This window comes from Phocoena sinus, chromosome 11, assembly GCF_008692025.1.
Source record: "Phocoena sinus isolate mPhoSin1 chromosome 11, mPhoSin1.pri, whole genome shotgun sequence".
In the NCBI taxonomy this organism is placed as follows: domain Eukaryota; kingdom Metazoa; phylum Chordata; class Mammalia; order Artiodactyla; family Phocoenidae; genus Phocoena; species Phocoena sinus.
Window position 1 is genome coordinate 20,457,751 of NC_045773.1, and position 20,519 is coordinate 20,478,269.

A 20,519-nucleotide genomic window follows, 5' to 3' on the forward strand; every position below is an offset into this window, starting at 1 on the left:
AGCGAGAAGCTGGCAACCTGGGTATATTAAGCTTTCAATATCACAAATTTGTATTTTAAAAACCCAGTACCTTTTTCGTAAATATGCAAGAGCTTCTCTGACAATTTCTCTCTTTGTAAAGCCACCTCTCACTGAAACATTTAAAATAAAATTCCTATATCTAAAATGAATTCTTGGCATTTGGGACTTTTAAAACTCCCTAAATTCAGAGGGGGGGGGAAAGCTGCATAATTATAGTTCATCTCAGTGCAAGTCATAAAGTAATCAAAAATCTTTAAAACCAAAAAGTAGTATCTTAGAGTGGCATTTAAAACAAAAAAAGTACTTACTGGCATTTAAATTTTTTTCATGCAGTTTGTTATTCATTAAGTCAGAAGAAAATGTGTGCTCCTATTTTTTGATAAAGCAAAAAATATTCAAAATTGGCATTAACTAAACACAACTGGCCACCACTATGTGAAAAACCAAATGCTTTAATGAGGCTATCAAGAACAACAGTTCAGTTATTTCATTGGATACATTAATATCGATCCATAATATACAGTGCTATGGACCATACAGAAATTATTGCTGCATCCAACAGCAGGTGACTAGTATTAACATTACAGTACCAAGCGTCCGCAAGAGACAGTCATTTGTCATTTTTTTTCAAGAAATAGGGATTTTTTTATATACTGTTATCAACATCGTTTCCCCAGTGCATTTAAAAAAAATATTAGTAAGTGCATTCCTTTGTGCTTTATTTTATATCTTTTAACTTCCTATGTATTTTATTTGTTCTTATTGCTTTAGTACTTTAAAACAACCAGAAAGAACTTTGTCATCCTATGTATGACCAGGTTGGTTGTATGGTTTTTGGCAAAGTCAGAAGGTTTGGTATTTCCATTGCCATACCCAGAGGCAGGTGGACAAAGTTTGGCATTTTGGTCACTCCATAAGGAGGCCCAACCCCAAGTCACAATTCTGCACCCAGGAATGGGGGGAGTGGTGTGGACCATTCTCCTTGTCACAAACAGTGAGCTCAAACCACCGCCTCTTGGCTTAGCTAGTCTCTAAAACGCATCCACGCTCTAGTTGGCAAAAAAGAAATAAATAAAACCACCCCGGAGATTGCAGCATTCTCCTGAGCTTGCTCACCTTTCCCCTCCCAGAAATTGTGTTAAGAAGGGGATGAAGAAGCAGGCAATGGTGAGCTCAGGAGCTGCGAGCGTCAGGGCAGCGGTACAAGATGCCATGCTTTCTTTCCACAAAGCTTTCCATAAGGTGGCTTAACCCTGGCCAAATTCCCTGGGCCATGGGTGAGTCAAACTTGCTCTATTTTTAAGAACTCTCTAAATCAGCTAAGGAAAACTAGCATCATACCATCGCGATCTTCGACTTTTGCGCCCAGCTCCCCTCCCCCTATATAAATATGAAGAGAAAAATAGACACTGCTATGATTGTATCAATGAACACTATGGTACAATTAGCTGTTCATGCAGATTTGCATCACTATTCTAGGAAAAGAGCTGTACAATTAAGGGGGTTGAAAGAATGGGAACTAATTTTCCCTACCCCCTTAAGTCATAAAGCTGTAAAACTGATAGCATCATCAATGTTTCCAAGGATTCTCATTGCCCACCGTGCGTGGTAACTACGCGGTTGATTATTTTCACGTAAGCCATCCATTCATACATCTGACAGTCCTTCTGTCTGAACCCTCCAATATCCATCACCAATTCACAGTTGACATTTAAACTGTTTTTCTTTAAACACACACACACACACACAAAAATACCTCCTGAATAAGGTTTCCTGATGAAAGAAGTTGGCACTCTGTCACTAAAATATATTTCATATTAAAAATATATGAAGGAAAATTGGAAGCTCTTATATTGTCTACATAGGCACCATGCTACACGTTCCTCTTGATTATAGATACCATCTTGAAACTTTCTCCTACATTACAGTTCAGTCAGTGCTAGAGACTACTGCTATATTTAAGGCACTTCATTCTGAATGGATATGCTTTATGCCACTTGCTATTCAATTGTAGGCTGCTACTGAGAAACTCCATTCAACAGCCTGCCTCTTAACACCATGTGTCATCTGTATAAAACATCTAGGCCTGATAGAATATATGTAACACTACTGTTATTGCATAGGATTATACAAGTAGATAATGCACTGAAACTAACTTTACAACATTGCTGTTTGTTAAAACATTGTTATCAAGTAACAGTAATTGGCCAATACAGTATTTCTCTCTTTAAAAACCATTCAGCAGGTTTGCTGAAATAAACCCCAATTTAAACGATCATAACGGGCATATTAACGCTATGGTATCATTCTCCAAGGATATTGCTAGTTTTATGTCACTAAAAATAAATATGTAAGTTGTTTCTCTCTAGAAAGCCGGTTTTAGCCTATTTATACTACAGCTTAAATGTGTGGAAAATAGTTCTGAGTGAGACTGTAATATACAAAATATTCACAAAGCTCTCTTTAAACGCAAGACCTTGCATAAAAGTTTTCTTTCATGTGTGTACAAAGAATGCGGAAAACCACCAGTGAGTTGTAAAAATATTGAAAACTTGCCATTTTAAGATGCGTATTCTTACAAATTAATACAAACATATCGAAAAGAACAATGATAATAAAGAATCTGTACAAATCAAATGAACAGTAAAACATAATTTAAAAATAAAAATAGTAAAGCCAATTAGAAATGTGCCCAGTTTGGTTATCTTATCAAAAGCGAAATTGAAGAGGAAAAAAAAAAAAGGAGGAAAACTTTCAGTGCTCCTCAACATTTTACTTTGAGAGGACGTTAATTTCCATTTCAAAATAAAATATATCTTATGAAAAACTGAAGCACACTCACTGATGAGGAAAACCGTAACAGAGCACAGAATGAATGAGAACAAGATGAGACCCCATGTTTCAGAGCCTTGGTCTATATCTCCCTTCAATTTCAGTTGCACCTAAGGTATCAGTTACATTTTCTAACCAGACAACACACGTGAAAATGGTTGCATTTTTTTTCTTTTATGGAATATAGTATTTCTTTAAATAGTTTGCAGTATAAAGACTAAATGATGCTAAAAGGGTACTGTATCTTTAAGGCAGTACCAATGAATCAATACATTTACAAAATGGAAAAGTGTTAGTATGGATTTCTTTTTCTTCTTCTCTTCCCCACCCTCCTCCTCTCTCTCTTTCTCTTTTTTTTCGTTGCTTTACATTCTTTCAGTTAAACTTTACATTTCATTTCCAAGGAAGTCACAGGCATGCAAATAGCAAACCAAGTTTCCCCTGAATAAAAATGGACAGCAATTTCTCTGATGCGAAAATCCTCTTGCTCTGAAAGCCAAAATCTGGGGTGAATTCAGTTCACAGATACTGTACACTACCATACAGTACTTTGGAGGCATTTGTAGTTGTAAAATAGAATATACAAGTCTGTTTCACAAAATTCTAAAAATAAAATATATCCTGGGCTATTGATAAAGCATGAAAAAAAATTTTCATATTAAAGGAAAATGATCAAGAAAACCCCTTCAGGTAAATTATTAAATCTGCTAATCAAGAAAGGAAGCAGTCTGTGGGAATGCAGAGCAGGGGGAATTTGCTAGCAAGCGTGCTCGGTTTCTTCCATGCTCATACTGCTCCTTCGGCTGCTGGTTTTGGATGCCCCAGGGGACACCGAGGAAAGAAGTGGATCAGTTATGCCAACAGGAGAAAGAGTATCGTCCATGAGGATGTCTTCCAGTTTGGATCCCATTTTCGTGGGAATGCTATAGGCTTGGCTGCTCTCGGTCCCAGCTCCAAAGTTGTTGTTGAAGGTGATGGTGCCGTCTGTGAGATCCAGGGTCGTTGTACATGTTAGGTCTGCGTGTTGTTGGAGGAGGTCTTGGCTGCAGTTCTCAAGAGCGGGTTCCTGCTTGATGATCCGACTCACCAAATCTGGAGAGCAGAGACCCGTGGATGGAATAAGGGAAAGTCCATGAGCTCGAGCCTGCATTTCAAGTTCCTAAAAGTAAAATAAAAATCAGAAACTTAAAGAGGTGGTGCACAGAGGATTTTAAGACAGTGAAACTACTGTACGATACATGATACTACAATGATGGTTACATGTTGTTATGCATTCGTCCAAACCCAAATGGTGTGCAACGCCAACATTGAACCCTAATGCCAAGTAGGGACTTTGGGTTATAATGATGTCTCACTATAGGTTCATCTAGTGTTGAAATGCCCCACTCTGGTGGGGATATTAATATTGGGGGAGGCTATATACTTGTGGGAGCAGGAGGTATATGGGAACTCTCCACACCTTCGGCTCAATTTTGCTCTGAACCTAAAATTGCTTTAAAAAGTATTTTTAAAAAATCAGGGACTTCCCTGGTGGCGCAGTGGTTAAGAATCCGCCTGCCAATGCAGGGGACACGGGTTCGATCCCTGGTCCGGGAAGATCCCACATGCTGCGGGGCAACTAAGCCCGTGTGCCACAGCTACTGAGTCTGCGCTCTAGAGCCCGTGAGCCACAACCACTGAGCCCGTGCGCTGCAACTACTGAAGCTCGCGCGCCTACAGCCCATGCTCTGCAACAAGAGAAGCCACCGCAAGGAGCAGCCCGCACACCGCATATAGAGAAAGCCCACACACCGCAACTAGAGAAAGCCCGCACACAGCAACAAGGACCCAACACAGCCAAACATAAATAATAAATTAATTAATTTTAAAAAATCATATATTTGCAAAAAAATAAATTGTTAAAATAAAAATTTTTTGCTCTTTCAAATTAATAAACACCATATTTCTTAAAGTACATAGGGTATCACTGGTAATACAGTAAATGATTTTTAGGTTGTATATGGATTTTATTATGTATGAAATACAGAGACAGTTTCTCATAGATGTTAATGTTAACAGGGAGGAGAAGTTAAAAAATGTAAAAATAAAATGTCAAAATGTGAGCTGACTGAAGGAAAATAATCAGTAAATAGTACAGGTCTACGCTCCCTACACTGTGCAGAGATATCTACGGGTACTATAATGAACTCCCAGGACACCGGGGATATTTTTAAAGTTTCAAGGGGAATGCACTCTACTGTGAGAATGATCAAACTCAAGACAGTTTTATAGTTTTAGTATTAGATTGTGTTATACCTGTTTCCATCACATCATATCAACACAAAGCCGGGTCTCAGGTAGCTGTTGTGATTAAAAAAAAAGAAAAAAAGAAAAAAACAACTCCTTCATGAAAATCAGTGTGGAATGGGAAATGAGGGTGGCAGTGTCCAATCTGACTCCAAGGTTGGAGAAGCTGTGCAGTGCCTCACAGGCACACATATCTCACTAGTAAGTAATGTGGCTATTTAAAAATAAAATTAAAATGTGATTTTTCTTTCAATTTATATGTTTTATATTTTCAAGTGGCTACTAAGTTGTTAGCACCTAACAAGGAAACGGTAGGTATTTTTTTGGTCTAAGGTGCAATGAAAAAGTTACTAAGATATTAAGGGTGCTGGGAACTAATAAAGATTGAGTAGTAATGGCCAAAGTTATGAAAGTTCCATACAAGTAACTGAAGTTTGGGATGCATCATTTAACCCATCTCATCAAGGCAAAGGGAGTTTTTTTGTTTTTTTTTAATTCCACAAGAAAGTGCTCAATCTGTTCCTACACTTTCTTCATATCCTTCCTATTATGGACTGAATTGTGTCCCCTCCCCAAAATCCTATGTTGAAATCCTAACCTCCAGGACCTCAGAACGTGACTGTACATGGAGATAGTGTCTTTCAAGAGGTGATTAGGTTAAAATGAGATCCTTAGGGTAGGTCCTCATCTAATATCGGTGAGGGGAGATGAGGACGCAGAGATACACATAGGAAAAGCCACAAGAATAGGAAAACACAGGGAAAAGGTAGCCTAGGAGAGAAGCCACAGAAAAACCAACCCTGCCCACACCTTGATCTTGGATTTCTAGCCTCCAGAACTGGGAGAAAATAAATCTCTGTTGTGTAAGCTGTCTAGTCTGTGGTATTTGTAATGGCAGCCCTAGGTGCCTAATTCACTTGCTGAGTGTCAGAGACTTGCCCCAGTGCCTCACTTCAAATACCTTCCAAACAAGCTCTTTTCCTTTTCCCTTTCCGAGTATGCCTAGACCACCCCCCTACAATGAACCGTAAAGACCCCAATTGATCCTGAAGAGCAATTTGCTTCTACAAGCCAATACCATCTTCCAATGTTTGCGATACAATAAAAATAACAGAATATACATTTGAAGCAAGTCACCTTGCGTCATGAGAGGGGGAAATGTACTCTCCAACAGGACACAACCTTTCAACCGCTGCCCACAAGCCTAGAAACACACGTTTCTGAAAAGTTGTGTTCAGCCTGTATTAAAGGATGTTTGATTAGCAAGGTCTTCCTCGAGATGCAGTACAAGAGATGGGAGCCTGAGATGTCACACCAGTATATGCATGTTCCTTCACACAGTCTCCAGACACACAAGTCTCCTTGGGCATCATTTCAAAGCCCTGGGCTGCTTAATAAAATTGCAGTCCCAGTGATAGTTAGGCTTCATGCTCTTTATTCTGTGAACATTTTTGCATGTATCACTTAGGGTGAAAATGAAAGGAACCCCTTAGGCCCAAGCTGAACACATGCACAACGGTAAGTCTACGCCACATAATAAGAACAGCGCTCTCACAAGTGTAGTGTCTCTTAAAGGAAAAGAGTTGGATTAAGAGAGGCATCCATCTTACTCTAATCTTTTGTTGTTTAATTTAAAATGTTTACCAGCTGAATAAAGTGTTACTTAGATTGCTAAATAATGTGATAGATCTCACCTAGAGAACTCAGGCTCATTGCACAGCACAGCTTTCCTAATTAATAATGTTTTCCATGATACACAGAAGTTCTAAAGGCTGCTTCACTGACATTGGAAGAAACCCAAGACATCGTCACCATGCAACTTCCAATTCATATTTTTCACGGTATTCGTATTTCACACGAATACATACGTTTGAAACCTTAACACAAAACCTAGCCTGTCTTTCAAAACAGTTATTATATTTTATTTTTTGTATAAAGAAATGACGCATTAGTACAAGTTGCTTTTATAAATAGGTATATATACTAAGTACAAGAGACTAAAGACCCGTGTCTGATTACTGAAGAGACGGAACATAAAACAAGCAGCAAAAGCCAAAAAAAGAGAAAGCAGGGAAGGGGGATTTTCAAATGACACACAACCTCTATTTCACTACCAAGACTCCAAAAGGCACCCCCTAGAGGAGAACCACCTTCTGCCTCTCTGACCCAGGGCTGAAGATCGCTGCCATGACATGAGAGATGTGACATCTAGAAATGTCAACAGTGATGCGGGGTATTAACAAGCTTGGAAATCAGAAGTAAACTACTCTGTTAAATAAGTTCATCATCGGGGAATAACCACCACCAGGCAGTCTCTGAAGTGCCATATACTCTACACTGCCGCTCCATAATTAGTTGCATAGGAAACCTGAAAAACAACCATTGCTCTATGGCGAAACTGGGTATAAGTGGGTCCATCCACTTAAGAAGAAGATACAACGTCATCGACCCTTACGGGTTGGTTGTGTTCAAAGTCAGCAAGTAAATTAAAATAACCCTAGCCAACTCCTTTAGTCATTAGCAAGGAGCCAGTTTTTCTTTCTCTTCTTCAAGACAGTTCCAGAGGAAGTTGCATCTTTATATTCAGCAGGAAAAGCCAAGTGGTGACGAAGCACCAGGAGCTGATATTACAGGGATTCCCCCAGCTCATGGTTACGTTGGTATGTACACTCCTTAAATTGAATGACAGATGAACTACATGTATAATTAAAATAGTATTTCTCCCACTAAGAGTATGTAAGCTAAAGAGACATATGGTATAACTTCATTATCTGTAACTATTTCTAAAATTTATACCCTGATGATAAGATCTTCTGGGTGTCCCAGGTTCCCTATAAACATGAGCTTTGACCATGGACGGCACCCCACTCAATACTAAGGTATCGTTGTATTTAACAACTATTCTCAATTCTCAAGATTTGCAGTACTTATGGCTATGGACTGAAGTCTATGCCCCCCAAGGTTCATATGCTGAAACCTAATTCCCAATGTGATGGTATTTGGAGGTAGGGCTTTGGGAGGCGATTAGGTCACAAGCGGGTCACACTCATCATGAATAGGATGAGTGTCCTTATGAAAAGAGACCCCAGAGAGGTCCCTCACCCCTTTTGCCCTGTGAAGTTGCAGCAAGAAGACAGCTATCTATGAACTAAGAAGCAGGCCCTCATCACACAACAAATCTGCCAGTACCTTGATCATAGATTCCCCAGCCTCCAGAACTGTGAAAAATAAATGTTCGTTGTGTAAGCCACCCAGTCTATGGTGTTTTTGTCACAGGAGCATGAATGGCCAAAGACGTGCTACAGAGTTGCTATGAACACTGAATTAGTGAATGCCGAACCATTGTTCCAGGAGGAAACAGAGGATTAGGGTCCTGCAAGCATCTGCGCACAACATTTCACCAACCGATCAACATGTGACTTTGTTTCATGTGTGTTGCTGTTTGAAGTCACCTTGTTTACTACATATCATTGATTCATTAATATTAAACTCAAGGCCAACAGGACCACAACTCATGCCTGAATGAAACTTCTCTCCATAAGGCACATCACAGCCTTCCTGTGCTTAGGAAGATGTGAAAGCACTTCAGGGCCATGCTCAGAGGCCACTTTAAACAGCAAATCACCCAAAACACCCACAAAAATGTGAAAAACATGGCACTAAACAGACAGCAAAAAAGGACACTTGTTTACAGTATGAGCTGAAACAAGAAGACAGAGCATCGCCTTGCCCAACCTTAACTAGAAGCAAACGCACCAGCCAAGTCACATTTGCCAGGCTGCACATGTGTGCAAATGAGCGTGAAAGCGCCACAAGTGTCGATTTGGGGGTTTCAAATAAATTTTTACGAGGAAACAAAATCACAAAGCGGAATCCACAAATAATGAGTACAGACTGTATTAGGATCACATAAATCAACTCCCTCATGGCTCATTATACTTCTTCTCCCATCTTCAAGTCACTAACATGTAGTCACCTTCACCCTGCACACGCCTGGTACCTGTATTCTGAGTAACAAGTGCCGGTTGGCGTGCTCCAGCTTCTTCTGTCTGTTTTCAAGCTCTTTAGCACGTTGCTGTTCCCGTTGCAACTTCCGGATATAGTCCACAGACGCTTTTAAAATGGTTCCCTTGTTCCAGCGCATGTCTCTGGGATGAAAATGGAAGGAAACAGACTGTTTTAGGATTGAAGGCTCCATGAAAATTCAATATTTAGAGCATTCAGTTTCTAAAGACGAGGTAACCATTAGAAGTTGACAATCGCTATCATTCATTGAGTGCTGGCAACTCGCTGGACACCGTCCACCCGTAACTTCTATGTTATCTTCTTTCACCCGGACAGGCACCTGGAGTCAGAGGGACGTTGTGCACATGTTGAATCAGAGACGATTCAACTTGTCTTCGGTCCCAGAGCTACATGAAGGTGGAGTCAGGACTTAAATTTAGGTCTGCTGATGACAAAGTCAATACTCTTCAACACTGTATTCAATAGTTACAGATTTCTAGGACTATAAAAGTTAACCCACTCAGACAGAATAAGCTATGATTAAAAAAAAATTCTGTGAGATCTCACTACTTGATTGTATGCGGCATAAAAATGGCATCCTTGGGTTTTATCATGAATATTCCCATCAATATCAACCTCTCTCCGATCTCCACCTCCTCATCTACAAAACAACAATACCGGGCTTCCCTGGTGGCACAGTGGTTGACAGTCCACCTGCCGATGCAGGGGACATGGGTTTGTGCCCCGGTCCAGGAAGATCAGCGGAGCAGCTGGGCCCGTGAGCCATGGCCGCTGGGCCTGCGCGTCCAGAGCCTGTACTCCGCAACAGGAGAGGCCACAGCAGTGAGAGGCCCGTGTACCACAAAACAAAACAAAACAAAAACAAAAACAAAAACAAAACAATGATACCATGCTTGTATGAGCAGCCTCATAGGTATGTTGTCAGAATCAAAGGAGGCACTTTATATGAATATGCTGGGAAAAGTTCAGAATGCAGTTCAAACAGTGGAGCAGGCACTGTGTTAAGGACTCAATGTGGTAATTACCATAGCTATCTTTAAACAGCATTTACTGCATGACAGGTACTTTTCAAAGTGCTTTGCAGCTCACTTAATCATAACAACCTTAATCGGTAGGCACTAATATTATCCCCATGTTACAGACTGGAAAACAAAGGCACAGAGAGGTTAAGTAATTTGCCCAAAGTCACACAGCCTGGAAGTGGTACAGCTGGGAAGCCTGGAGAATCTGGTGCCAGACCCCATGCCCTAAAGTATTCTTCCTCCTATGTGACTGAGTGCTCAAAACAACTAGACTAGATGGGGATATTCTGGTCCTCCTTCCCCCCCTTTTTTTTAACAGATGAGAAAAATGAAATATGAGAATTCTTCCCCAAGTCAGACATCTAGTAGGGGACTGTTCTGGAATTCAAACCCAGGTAGCCTGAGCTTGGTGCCTTTCAGTTTTTAAACACTATAGCGTGCTACTGTATTCCTATATGAGAACATTAAGAATGCCATTAAAATGTAGGTAAAAGTGAGTTGAAAAGTTTAGAGCACCCCAGAAAACAATTAAGAATAGAATTATAACTAATAGTAATATTTTTATAGTGCTTTAAATTAACCTGAGCTCTTTTATAGAAAATATTCATGATGATAATGACAATGATGAAAACAAAAACGATTTAATGTATGGAAAACCTCCTACCCCACTATCTGTAGCTGCTAAAAGGAGATTGGAAGTATCAGCTGGGACGTGTGAATGGAGGGCCATTAAAACAAGCCACCAAGTAATTGATCCTCATATGGGTTAGATGAAGAACAAAACAGAAGCTCTCCCATGGGATGCTGAATTACATACAGCCCCCAGAGAATTCCCAGGGGTTGATCCCTGGGGTCTGGGCACCAAAGATGGCAACCCAGGGAGGTGTCCTGAGATACTCGGAGTGAGCACAAAACCAACCCGCTTAATGTTCAGGGCTAAGAAGAAAACAACAGAAACTTCAGTCGCCAGAGAGAAATAAAATTATAATGAAAGATGCCTTCACTAGGCCAGTAAGGTGAGAGACCACTACTGAAACAGGCAAGCAGCCACTCCGTTTTTAAGAAGAGACTATTCCAACCAGTTTTATTGGGTTTTACTTCCTTGTGAGACCCAATTAATCAATTATGCTTTGGGGTTTTCAAACTTTTTTTTTTTTTTTTGCAACGAGAGCGACCCTTGTTTTACACAAAAGTGTAAACAGATCCCTGATATATAAGTCAGTAAAAGCAGATCTACTCTAGGGCAGGAGAGGGTATAGGGCCGAGACCATGATCAGCTAGACTATGTCTCTATAGCAGCCCCAAAGTCTGTTCCAGAAACCTGGTATAGGAAAACCCCATACAGACTGCAGTCCATTTCATCTTGAAACAATGCCTACAATTGAAGATTGTTATCAGTTCAGATTATAAACACACAAGTATTCTAATACAACAGAGAAAGAAGATATGCAAATAGAGGCTTTCACTGCAGCCCCATAATTTCATAATATGTTGCTAAAGAGATCCACGTGCTACAGTTTAAAAGAATATGCTAAAAAGTGAAAGCTGATAAAGAATAGGAAAATGGGAATGCAATTTCAACTATCATGCAAGACTGACTATAGGAAATGAAGGTCACAGCCCCTTCGTAGGATGCATTTGTGCTGCAGAACTGAGATTTTGAATGTTTTGAGTTTCAAAACAGCTTTCCTTGAAACCTGGGAAAGCAAAATGTTGATGATGGAGACTGCGCTTGAACATTCATCAAAACCACCTTAGAATGGCCAATGGTTTTATTTTATTTTGTCACAAATTCCCTGACAATAATGTGAATAGCAAATTTAATAAGCCTTGCATGAATAATGCTTGATTTCATCTTTACATTTTATTAGGTAGCTAAAAGGTCATATTCAAAGGCTAATTTCATAGACTGCCTGTGGGAGCCATTAAAATATATACATCTTCGAGCCCCTTACTTCAAATGGACCAATTTCTAATGGATAAAAATTGTGTATTTGTTGTCCTATTTGCTGACATTGCTGGTAGGAAAATTATCTTTACAACCGTTATCTCTGAAAGAGTGGCATGAGAGACTGAAAGCTGAAATCCAAATTAGCTGACCTGTGCTTATAAGAGGATTAAAAATTACTCTTTTTCCTAGATTGGTAAAACCAAGGGCATGTAATTTTTGGGAAAAAAATTGACCTTTTGTCTGCTGAATATTGTTAAACTTGAAATCTCCAATATCAGCTCTCCATGCCTACAGATATTGTACGAGTTTGTTGGCAAACAAATAGCTAACAAATCTTGCTTTATCAGCTACTGAAATCTCTGTCCTGCATGAACCGATAAAAAGAATTTTTTTAGTAGTTTGGTGTTTAGTTGCCAAGGATTCTCAGATTTCAGGAAGTCACTTCCTCACATCCAAAGCTGAACAGCTCATGTCCCATAATACTTTTGAACAATTCAGTTCATTTCTCTTGAAATTTCAGATTTCAATTTCAGTTCATTTCTCTCGAAATTTCAGATTTCAAAAGAAAGGCGTAAGAAGTATTCACAAATGGAACAAAGGGAGAGGGAGTACTTCTTTAGTTTTTATAACTGTGTGCTTTTTGCAACATATGAAAAAACATTAAGGTACGAAAAAATATACAATGCAATTGTACTCACGGATCATTTGACTTGGGAATCAAAGTACCTAGTTCCTTAATGCGGTCATTTATGTTAAATCTTCTTCTTCGTTCAACTTCAAGAAAAAAGCACAGGAAAGGACTATTAGTAATGGTAACATGTACGCATTTAGCATATCTCATTAAAGGCATGTGCATGTTAATTCTGCTGAGTCAGGACAACAGAAACGAATCTGTATTCCCTGGTTATTCTCCTAGTTTTGGTACTGAGGATAAAGCCCTTTAAAAAATGAGCTAGCTTTGTATAGAGCTTTATCATTTACGAAGCCCTGAGATTGTAAATTCTCATTTGACTCTAGTAACTCCTGAAATTGGAGTTACCATCCTCAGTTACAAATGACAAAACTACCTTGGTGATATGGGGGACCTGACAAGGACACCCAGCAATAAGTGGAGAACAGCCTGTACTCAGCCCTGATCCTCCAGACCAGGGGCAGCAAGCTTTCTGCAAAGGGCCTGATAGTGAGTGCTCTGTGGGCCAAATAGCAAAATTAAGCATATTATTAGGTACTTACACAGCAAGAGAGAAAACAGATTTCCACAAATTTTGTGCTAACAGAATTCAAAATGTAGTAATATTAACTAGATACAATTTTTGTATCTAGTTTACTAGCAAGAAACATTGGATGCTGAAATTTGGATTTTATATAATTTTCACATACCATAAAATATTATTCTCATTTTGATATTTTAAAGCCATTTAAAAATGTAAAAAAACATTCTTAGGCTACAGGTCATACAAAAACCCCTCCTCTAGCCCAGTATTGCCCAAGAGAAATATAATGCAAGTTTCATATGTAATTTTTAGTTTTCTAGTAGTCACATTAAATAAGGAAAAAGAAAGAGGTGTAATTTAATAGTTTTATTAAACTCAATCTATCCAAAATATTATAATTTCTACATGTAAACTATATAAAAATTTATAAATTAGATATTTAATATTCTTTTCTTTGTACTAACTTCTCAAAATCCAGTGTCTATTTTACACTGACAGCATGCCACGATTTGGACTAGTCACATTTCAAGTGCTCAATAGGCAGACATGTCCAGGGGCGACAGTACTGAATACAATAATCCTAGAAGTCAAGCATCTTTAACTGTACCATGCATCCTAACAGCATTCTTCTTTTATAAATCCAGCTGTATGTTCAACTAAATTATCATCTTCTCACGGGAGGGTGAAACAGTAGGCATATGAGTTAATAAATGTTTTTAATTTACCTAGTCTGACAAATAAATTCCAAATAACTTAAAGTCTAATAAATTGGATTAAAGATATTAATATTTTACTTTACACATATTAAAACCTAATATACATTTATATTTGACTCACTAATATTGTGCACACTTAGGTAAATAATATTATTCACTACTTTCTCAATATATATTGCATTTTTTCTTAGCTGAATGATTATTTCTATGATTGAATCAGTTATGTATAATACTGTCTAATTATCAGACTTTTATAAAATAGAACCAGTAAGTGATGCTAAATGGCTCTGAAGAAGAAATTTTTGGACCTCCGATCTTCTAGCTAACTTCCCCCAAACTCTGAAGTATGCCATGCTTTCTTACTTTTTCCAAGCATATAATAATCATAAAAATACAAACAATACTGAAACACATGAAATGAAATAAAAATCCCCGATGATCCAGATACCACCACTGCAAAATCTGTTATATATCCTTTGTGATTATTTTTATGTTCTAAGAATAAACACACACGTGGCCTAGATGTGCGCCCAGGACACAGTTCTTAGGACTCGGTCTACATTCACTTCCGGGTGACCCCATTTAGTCTCATGCTTTTAAATACCACATATACACTGATGACTCCCATACTTGTATTTGCAGCCCAGTCATCTCCCTGGAACTCCAGGCTCATAAGTCTGACTACTAGATGTCTCCCTATGGAGGTCCAACAGGCAGCCCCAGCATTGCAAACTTGAGCTCCTGGTCTTCCTCACTCAAATAGCTCCACCGGGCTTCCCCGGTGGCGCAGTGGTTGAGAGTCCGCCTGCCGATGCAGGGGACACGGGTTCGTGCCCCGGTCCGGGAAGATCCCACATGCCGCGGAGCTGCTGGGCCCGTGAGCCACGGCCGCTGAGCCTGCGCGTCCGGAGCCTGTGCTCCGCAACGGGAAAGGCCACAACAGTGAGAGGCCTGCGTACCACAAAAAAAAAAAAAAGCTCCACCCACGGGCTTTCTCAGTTCACTTACTGTAACTCCATCCTTCCAGTTGCTTAGGCCAGAACCTTGGCATCAATTCTGTACCTCTATTTCTTTTATCAATACATCCCACACTTGATCCATCATCAAAATCTGCTCGCTCTACCTTTGAAATATTGCCAGAACCTGTCCACTTCAAACCTTCACTGCTACCTGAGTAGAAGCCACCATCATCTCTTGCCTGGATTATTGCAATCCTCCTGAGTGGTATCTCTGCTTCACCCATGCCCATCACTACCTACCCCCGTTAGTCTAACTACAACACAGAAGCTGTTAAAACATAAGTCAGAGCCTGTCAATCTCTTGCTGAAAACCCTCCTATCGCTTCCCCTCTCACCCAGACAAAAACCCAGTCCTCAAGGCATCCTCCAAGGATCTGGGGGCTCCCACCTCTCTGACCTCATTTCTACTCATCTCCCACTGTGACCACACTTTCTACGGTGACTCCCCTGTGCTCCCCCCACCCTCAGCCTTATGGGCCTTGCTCTTCCTCAACCAAGCCAGACACACTCCCCACTTCAGGACCTTCTACTGCTGTTCCACCTGCCTGGAACACTCTTCCCGCAGATACGTGAATGGGTCTGCCCTCACCTCCCTCAAGTGAGGTGACTCAAATTTACCCATGAGCCTTCCCTGACTGCCTGTTTAGGAGTGAACCACCACTTCCCATCCTGACCCCCTTGTCTGCATTATGTCTCCTCAAAGAACTTTCTGCCACCTAACATCTACATACTTCTTTCTTCCATTCATTTATAGAGCTCTATACCATCTAATATCTGCATACTTTTGTTTGTTTATTTATTTGTATGTTTATTCATTGAGGCATTCCGAGTGCCTATATGAGCCTAGCACACAGTAGGCCCCCAACAACTATGTATTGAATAAAGAATGACATTGTTAAAGCAGAATTACACTAAAAACCATTCTGCATCTATCTTTTCTCACTCAGCAGTATATTATTGACACCTTTCATCGTCAACATTTGTATGTACTGCATTTTATTTTTAATTCAGTGCCTACCCTCCCCAATTATAAAAGTGATATGAGCTTGCAAAAATTTGCAAAACATGCAAATGTGTATACAGAAAAAAGTAAAAGCAAACTCTTTACACCATCCAACATTTTTTGCCTGAGGAAACTGTCAATGATAAGGCTGACTCCTAGATCTTCTTACACACACACACACACACACACACACCCATATAGTGTTTTCTTTTTTACATAATTGGACCCTATACATATTATTCTGCAGTTTGCTCTCTTCACTCAGTAATACATTGTAGACAAGTAAAACAGATCAACCCCATTCTTCTTAAGAGGCACTGAGTGTCCCTCATAAGGATGTACCATAATTTATGTACAAATCCTCTACTGATGAATATTTAGACTATTTCCAATTTCTCCCTCTTTTTCAAAGGTATGACGACTATTTTTGCCAATGCTCGCGTGTACTTTTTACTTCTATCACAGTACTTATCCTATGCTGTAAAAACCATCTGCGTGTATCTGACCGCTCATCTATTCTGTCTGCCCGTGACTCTAATGTAAGCTCCTCAGGGTGGGAGACCTGTCTGTCTGGTTCACTTCTGTAGAAAAGTGCCTTGTACATAATGGGGCTCAAAAAGTAGCTATGAGTGAATAAATGAATGTATTCTTTTGCCCATTTTGGGAAGGACTCTTACAAGATAAATTCCTAGAAGAGGAAAAGCTATGCCAATGGGCAATTGAAACTTGAGTATTAATTTCCAACAGTTCAATGAGATCTTAAGGTTGTTTTATAGCCCTCAGAGTTGATCATATTTACACTTACTGACAACCCTGAACTTGAGAGTTTAGGTGACTAAGTAAAGGCGGATCATGTTTTTCACAACATCCAACTTAATTTCCACATTTCAGTTAGGAAAAATTATCATTATCTCATTTCTAAGGTATTTTAAAAGAAGAAGTATCTTACAGTAAAATTACTTTGAAGCCAGAGGAGACTTAGAAATATTAGTTGAAATCTCTTGGTTAAAAGATGAGGAAAGCTTCTTCTAAGTGAAACAGGAACTGGGAAGGGCAGGATCTATTGAAAGAAGAAACGCACACACAACCTCCTTCCCCCAAGCACCTAGTGATTCCATTTCTTAGCATTTAATCTGGAGAAACAAACTCCCCTGTACACAGAGAGGCATGTCTGCAAATGTTCACTGTGACACTGTTTATAATAGGGAGAAACTAGAAACAACATAAACACTTAGCAGTGGGAGGATTACGAAATATCACAAGTTACACTGGGGAATACTATGCAACAGCTTTTTAAAAGTAGATAGATCTAGATGAATAACAGCAGAAGGTCTTCAGGACATACTGGTGACGAAAGAAGCAGGCAGTAACAGATACAGACAATGCGATACTGTCTGTGTTAAATCATACACAAAACCATTCTATTATAATCTCTGCATGCAAGTGTAAGGGTGTATGTTCTTAAATACTTGGAAAGAGGTTGGAAAGACAAACAGCAAATTGAAAAAAAACCCAACAATGATTATTTTTAGGAATCAGAGAACTCTGGCCTTATTCTATCATTTTTATAAGGACAAAGTATTTATACATAACTTATATCCTTAAAAATCAGTTTAAGAAAAAGAGGATGGAGGCAAGAGATGAGAAATTCATACACACACAAACTATTTTCTACTTCCAAGCCCAATCCCTTTTTTATTTTCAGCCTCTTTCACTTGTTTATGAAACAAAAAATCTTAACTTTTCATAGGAAAAAGCTTAAAGATGTGACCAAGAGTAAATTAAGCACGTAAAAAAAAATAATTTTAAATGTTAGAAAACCTCTTTTTTATGTCACAGGTAAAGTCAGAAATTTAGGAGGCTTCCTCATGTCACCCAATGACTCCCCTCCAGATGTTTAATTTTTTTCTTTTAAATCTCACTGGAGAAGGTGATCCCATAATCCCCTTTTTTAAATAAGTTCCAGGGTGAGCAACTTATATTTGGGTAGGTGGGGATCAAGACTCCCTCTTACCAAAAAAAAAAACCCCCGAAAAAACAAAACAACAAACTCCTCAAGATACTGAAAACGTGTGTGTGTGTGTGATTCAACTTGATCTGAGATTAAAATACAGGGAAAATTATATACTTTGGTCTCTCCAGAAAACAATTTTCCTCCATAAAATGTACCTTCAACAGGTGAAACCAATTTTCCTCCAAGATGTCTGGAAATTTTTTGATATAACGGGAAACATGGACTCCAATATAATGAACATAAAACCAACTTACTCAAGTTGTGATTGTCCTTTTTTTGTCTCTCTTTGGCCAATGCTCTTGCTTCAGACTCTGTGGGAAAAATATGCGCTGTGCATGTGAATGAAGTCATTAGAAATTAGAATTGTTCAAGGCACACCATAGTGTAAACTACAGAACACCTATTTCTAAAGCAATGGACACTTATATGACTTGAATAAAAATAGGGTTTTAAAATTTGACTTTTAAAAGGCTTGCATTTTTTTCCAAAAGCAACATATATCAAATAAATGCAAAAACTCAGCTTCTACAGAATGGCAAAAGACCAGTAACAAAGATGTCTGACAGGCTATAAACATACACGTACAAATAAGAAAAAAATAAATACTAAAACTATGGGAATTTGCTGTTCATAGTGTATTATCAGGAGTCAAATTTTCTTTTCAGGCAATCGATCTTTTCAGTCTTTCTTTGATATGTTACGAAGGTATGAAAACTAAGCCGAGAGGCTTCCAAATTGGATCTCTAACTGATTAATGGAAATGAACTCATTATTTAAGAACTTGGAGCCGGGTTCTGTCAGAACCTGCTAGAATGAAATGATTCAATGACTCTTAGGGGCAACTATGTACTAGTCTGAGTTTATAAAAACAAAAATAGGCATAGGGTACAGAGGCATTTAGTGGCAACTCCATTTGGAAAAGTCTATTTGCAGAGCAACTCTGGTGAGATCTCTGTGATAAGGGATTACTTTCCCCTTACAGAGAGCAAAATAAAACAAGAAAAAAAATGTTATTTCACTAGTCCCGGGATTCAGGAACCTCTGTTATTTCCTTTTCAGAAGTGATATCCAAAAACGTCACACTATCATTTCAGAACTTTATTTCAAAATAGAAATCTTTTCAGCGTTACTTATAGCATATATTTATTATATGGCTATTATTATATGTATTTATATATATAGATAGATACATAAATAAATAATTCAGAAGCTGAATTATTTCAGTTAGGAAGATCAATCCAAATCATTTCCTTTTTTTTTTTTACCTCTCACATAGAAGCATGACAGGCAGCTTTTATTCACACACCCTCTACTTCAGTATCCTAACTTTTTTATTGTTTTCTTTTTGCCCACCCCACCCTGTGGTTCTCTGCCTGTCACCCTCAATCCAGCAACTGTGGACCAACTCTGGTCAAGGCAACCAGTGAACGCCTCTGCCATCTAGTGGCAGCAACCACATCCTTCCCACTGAGGCTGGCCTCTTGGCCTTGGGGAGGAGGGTTCTCTTCCAATTTGGGCATTCCCCTGCAGCCTCAGGGTATTCTTTAGTTTCTTCCTCTCTTAGTAGCTGCTTGCCTGTACATGACTGATAATTATTTTAAAGCTTCCCTGTTCCAATCCCTGTGTGGTTTCTGCTTCCTGACTGGACCCTAATTCAGGTGGGAAAACTGGACTTCATAAAGATAATGTTTTTTCCTCTTAGGTCAGATTTGCTGACTCCCAAGCCTATTCTGTTTTGTCTACATTAGGCTACCTACCAAACTATTAGTGGTCTGAACCTCATTTCCTGTTCCTTTTCTCCTTTTCTTGCCATTTTACCCTTGTCCAGTCTGTACTGGTCATTCTCTAAGATATCAGTGACTCTAGAAGTATATTGTCTGTTATATCTGCCTTTTTAAAAAATTTAATAAATGTATATCCCTTTCACCCATTTCCTCCTCCTACCCCCAGCTTCTGTTGTTTTCTTTTCTTTTTGAAGAAACAATCATATACATAATTCAAAACTCTACTTTGCACTCAGGAACTTTACACATGTCACTCTAACCATATTTTACCATTATTTAATACAGATTTCATTTAGCTATCTTTTCTAAGACTTCATTGTACTTTTCCTTCCTGTACAGTATCTACTTGTTTGTTGGCTTTTGATGGTTTTTATGCATTAATTAATCATCTTTTTTTAAACCAAATCAATGATTTTTTTTAAAAAATTCTTTCTTCTGCCACGATTTTCTGAAGTTTTTTTTTTTTCAAGACACCCTTGAACAGAAGAGGAATTTTCTGCACCAAATCTATATTCCACAGTCTCAGTCTATTCACCCAATCCTGTAGGATGCAAGGATCAAATAACAAAAAGGGGGATGAGGTGAAGGCCATAAAACCCAGCATGTTGGAACACCAGTTCTAATACAGTTT

At 38.9% G+C, this 20,519-nt stretch overlaps 1 protein-coding gene across 12 annotated transcripts in view; it reads right to left on the reverse strand.

Annotated features, from left to right (window-relative positions):
• Positions 1-453: 453 nt before the first annotated feature.
• MITF (melanocyte inducing transcription factor) overlaps positions 454-20,519 on the reverse strand; it is a 224,366-nt gene continuing 204,300 nt past the window's right edge. For 7 of the 12 annotated variants that reach the window (XM_032649223.1, XM_032649224.1, XM_032649233.1 and 4 more), the window contains 4 exons: positions 18,359-18,433; positions 12,837-12,912; positions 9,140-9,287; positions 454-4,012 (listed from right to left, as the gene is read on the reverse strand). In XM_032649223.1, the coding sequence (XP_032505114.1) occupies positions 3,611-4,012; positions 9,140-9,287; positions 12,837-12,912; positions 18,359-18,433 (701 nt within the window). In that variant the 3' untranslated portion in view covers positions 454-3,610. The remainder of the gene's footprint in view (positions 4,013-9,139; positions 9,288-12,836; positions 12,913-18,358; positions 18,434-20,519) is intronic. The other 5 variants (XM_032649225.1, XM_032649226.1, XM_032649235.1 and 2 more) reach the window with 1 other exon arrangement.